Source organism: Nestor notabilis, unplaced genomic scaffold (assembly GCF_000696875.1).
Source record: "Nestor notabilis isolate BGI_N333 unplaced genomic scaffold, ASM69687v1 scaffold2145, whole genome shotgun sequence".
NCBI classification, from domain to species: Eukaryota; Metazoa; Chordata; class Aves; order Psittaciformes; family Psittacidae; genus Nestor; species Nestor notabilis.
In genome coordinates this window covers 12,447-16,474 of record NW_009929608.1, presented here as the reverse complement: position 1 = coordinate 16,474, position 4,028 = coordinate 12,447, and the positions used below count along the sequence as shown (strand labels likewise).

At 54.6% G+C, this 4,028-nt stretch overlaps 1 protein-coding gene across 1 annotated transcript in view; it reads right to left on the bottom strand.

Annotated features, from left to right (window-relative positions):
* Nucleotides 1-2,346: 2,346 nt before the first annotated feature.
* The window catches only part of HADHB (hydroxyacyl-CoA dehydrogenase/3-ketoacyl-CoA thiolase/enoyl-CoA hydratase (trifunctional protein), beta subunit), a 12,688-nt gene continuing 11,006 nt past the window's right edge, over nucleotides 2,347-4,028 (bottom strand). The window contains exons 15-16 of the mRNA XM_010015047.1: nucleotides 3,592-3,756; nucleotides 2,347-2,615 (exon numbers count right to left, since the gene is read on the bottom strand). Coding sequence (XP_010013349.1) covers nucleotides 2,580-2,615; nucleotides 3,592-3,756 — 201 coding nt within the window. The 3' untranslated portion in view covers nucleotides 2,347-2,579. The remainder of the gene's footprint in view (nucleotides 2,616-3,591; nucleotides 3,757-4,028) is intronic.

Below are 4,028 nucleotides of genomic sequence, written 5' to 3'. Positions count from 1 at the left end.
CACTGCCAGGGATGGGGCAGCCACAGCTTCTCTGGGCAACCTGTGCCAGGGCCTCAGCACCCTCACAGGGAAGAACTTCTTCCTAAGATTTCATGTAGATCTCCCGTCTGTCAGTTTAAAGCCATTCCCCCTTGTCCTGTCCCTGCAGGCCCTTCTAAAAGCTCCTCCACATGCGTCTGTATCACAGTCCCCTCTACCCACTCTGAATGTGACCCTCAGTCCCATCCTCACACTGATGCTGATGGCTGCACCCACATCCCCATTCTCCACCCATGGGGATCCCACATCCTCCACTGTGGGAGTCCCCCAACCCCCAGCATCTTTGCTGCATCTCCTGCCCCCCAGGCCCTGCCCATGCTCACCTCTTTTGGGCATCCCTCCAGCGATGCCTCAGCCCCATCCTGCACCCGGGTGTCCATGCAGGGCAGCAGGCAGAGAACAGGGGCAGCTCAAGTTCCCTGCAAACAGAGCTTCATCAACCAGGGTGCCTGTGGCTTGCCCCCCAAGTCCTGCCAGCCAGATACCACCCCTAGCTCCCCACCATGGCAAAGCACCCCATCCCATGGTCCTGCCCACCGCTGCCTCCCCAGGCAGATGCAGGTGAGGGTGGCCATCCTCCTCCATGTCACCCGCTCCATGCCCCCCAGCAGAAGGGGGCTGCTCACCAGGGTGCCAGTGAGGGACTGCGGCAAGGCCCCACAGCCCATCCCAGCACATGTGCATGCAGAGCCCGGCACACCCAGGAGGTGAGATCTGCCCTGGCTCGCCCATTTCACCCACACCGTGAGCCCAAGGGGGACACACCAGCACAGCACAGCTTCCCCAGCACAGCCAGGGCCCCTTCCCCCAGCCTGATCCCTTCCTCCTCACCGCCTTCCACCTCGCACCTTCACCCCAGGTCTGCGCCAAACACCCAGAGAGCGAAGAAACCTTTGCCCTCACCCTGCTTCAGCAGACACAGCCCCATGGCGTGCCCCAACAGCCCAGCTCTGCCTGGCATGCAGCACTGCTGGACTATGAGGGGCTCCCCATCACAGGGAGCAGAGGGTCAGACCCCAGCCTGGTTGGAGAAGAGCAGAGCTGGGCTCATCCATACCAAGGACTGGAGAAGGAGCTCTGTAAAGGTGGTCTCTATGTCCCCTCCTGGCTTGCTGTAGCCAGCCCACCCTGTTTGCCCCAACACCTTCTCTGCACAGATGGGATGGACGCACCACAGCAGCTTCACCGATGCTGAGAGCAGTGGTGGCAGTGAGGGTCCTGATGGGTGGTGGGGAGGCAGGAGAGACACTGGCAGAGCAGGCAGAGGAGCAGGATGAGCCTTGAGAATGAGTCACAGCCTGAAGGGCAGCAGCCCTGCCCTGCCGAACATGCAGGGACCCAGCCACTGCCTGCGACAGGGCAAGGCACAGTCCCGGAGGTGGATTATATCCTCCGAAAACAACTGTGCGAATGAGCCACCATGGAACAGGCAACATCCAACGGGGTCACAGAGCTGCTTGGGCTGCCCCAGGACACAGCAACATGCATTCACCTAAGCTGTGGAAACATTTCACGCCGTATCGGCTCACCTCCCAGCCCGAAAACACAAGTACTAAGCAGCACACAAGCCTTAGCTCCCTGCAGCAACCCAATCCACAGCCCTTCCCCAGCACAGCCACAGCAGCACCCCCAGACTGACAGCAGGGCAATCACCTTCCACGCACCCACTACTGCAGATAGGCTGGTGCCCACATCAGCAAAGCAACCAGCTACATGGGGTTATGTTATAGAATCATTATCTTTAAAGACACGCACAGCAGGGAACAGGCAACTTGACCCCTCATCCAGGCAGTTCCCGATTGCCTCCTTTACCACCCATCCACACAGTTCCCACTTGCCCCACAGCCACCTCCCAGTATGGGATTCCCATCTGCAGCATGAGATTTCCAACCAGGAAGAAGCCAGAACCTGTCCCTTATCTCAGGTGCGCCACCCCCACTGCTGAATTTCAACCGTGACAGATGCTGGCAGGGTGAGATCAAGGCGCCATGAGAAGCAAGTCACCAAAACACCCTCAAAAGCGTCTCCTCATATGATTCACTGGGGCAGGTTTCAGAGCCACCATCTCCCATTTCAGAAAGAGGTCACCTCAGAGCATATCCCCCACAGAAACCATCCCCAACCTGTGTCAGGCGAGAGAAGGGAAGGAAAAAAGCCAGACTATTTTATTTCCTGATTTATTGTGGTTAACATAGCGACACTCATTTGTTTAATTCTCTGTACACAGCTTTGGAATCGTTCCTCTTCTCCCTGGGGAGAGAAATCCTGCTTACTGAAGAGCTGCGTTAGGAATCACAGAGGTTACAAGGAGCCACGAGAAGCTAAAAGTTACCTTAACTTCTACTCTCCTGGAAGTGGAATAGTTCTTAATGTGCATTCATTAGTTGAAAATTACCAGCTGAGTAGCTAAAAGAGATTTATCTACAAAGGCCACCAAAACCCCTTTCTGAGAAGGATTATAGGATATTTTCATTAGTGCATTGAAATGGCACTGCCAGGCACAGGATGGATGAATACCCACTCAGCAGTCCCTTGTCCCACTACTGAGGGTAAAGCTCCACTAACATCGCGGTCCCCTGGAAGGAGAGAAAGAGAGGGAATGGTCACAAAAAAGACTAATCATCACAGACATGCTTGCAATGGGAAACACCATCTCCCGACCATCTTAACATAAAAGTGGAGATGAAAATCCAGCACTGGCTCACTGAGAGGATTCTGCCAACAGCAGTTTGATGGCTCTGGGACAGCGAGCTGCTCCAGGCTGGGCACGGAACTGGAGTACCCCCTTAGCCAGTGCATCAGGCTGTCCCAAGGGCCAGACTAGGAATATCAGGACCTCAGGATACAGAGCACCAGCCATGCCAGGTCCCTGGGGAAGTGCCACTGGTCACTGCAGCCTGAACCAGGCTCCCATTCAAAGCCCCAGAAACTGTAGGTAAAGTTTCACCCCTGGTTTTCTAGTAAAGTTCTTTCTTCCCAAGGTGAGAAGAATGACACTCACAAACCCCAGTCTGGGAATTCTTTGAAGAGTCACAAAAGGAAACCCTTGACACACAGCAGAAATTTCTCCTTCCCTTTTTTCACAGAATCATTAGGGTAGGAAGGGACCTTTGGAGATCACCTAGTCTAACCCCCCTGCCAAGGCATGGCCACCTAGAGCAGGTTACACAGGAATGCATCCAGGTGGGTTTTGAATGTCTCCAGAGAGGGAGACTCCACAACCCTCCTGAGCAGCCTGTTCCAGTGCTCTGCCACCCTCAATGTGAAGTTCTTCCTCATGTTGAAGTAAAACTTCTTGTGTTTTAATTTATGGCCATTGCTTACTGTTTTACACTAAGGGCTGCCCTCGCCACTGCCCAGGGATGATTCTGAGCTGGGCTGAAGAGTCTCTAAAGGAGATGAGGCAGAGGGAGTCCACTGAATGGAGCTGGAGGGTGTTAGGGACACCCAGTGCTACCTGGTGTGACAGGACAGGATTTCACAGCACCACCAAGATCAGAAATGTGGCTAGTTCTCCAGAGAGAACAGTACCTGACCCCAGAGCATCGTTACCTGCCCTCCTGCTGCACAGGCAGCAACCAGGCCATACTGTCCTCCCTCCTTCTTCAACCTGTGGGCAGCAGTAATGACCAGCCGGCAGACAGTGGCACCAAAAGGATGGCCCAGTGAGAGGGAACCGCCCCAGGTATTAAACTTCTCCAGAGGAGGGACTCCAACCTGTGAGGACACACAGAGGGACACACAACATCACCTTGCCTGCAAGGAGACTGCTTGACCTGCTCCTGACACCACCAAACCTCCAACAGCCCAGGCTGAATTACAAAGTGTCCCTTGATATGTACAAATGCCTGAAGACAGGACATAGCTATGATAAAGGCTTTGCCAGTTTACCTGTGGCCAGGCAGGGATACTCCTGGCACTCTCAGAAAGCATGCTGGAGGACTGAGCCCCTCCCACTGTCTTTAATTCCCATCTCCAACAATTCCTAT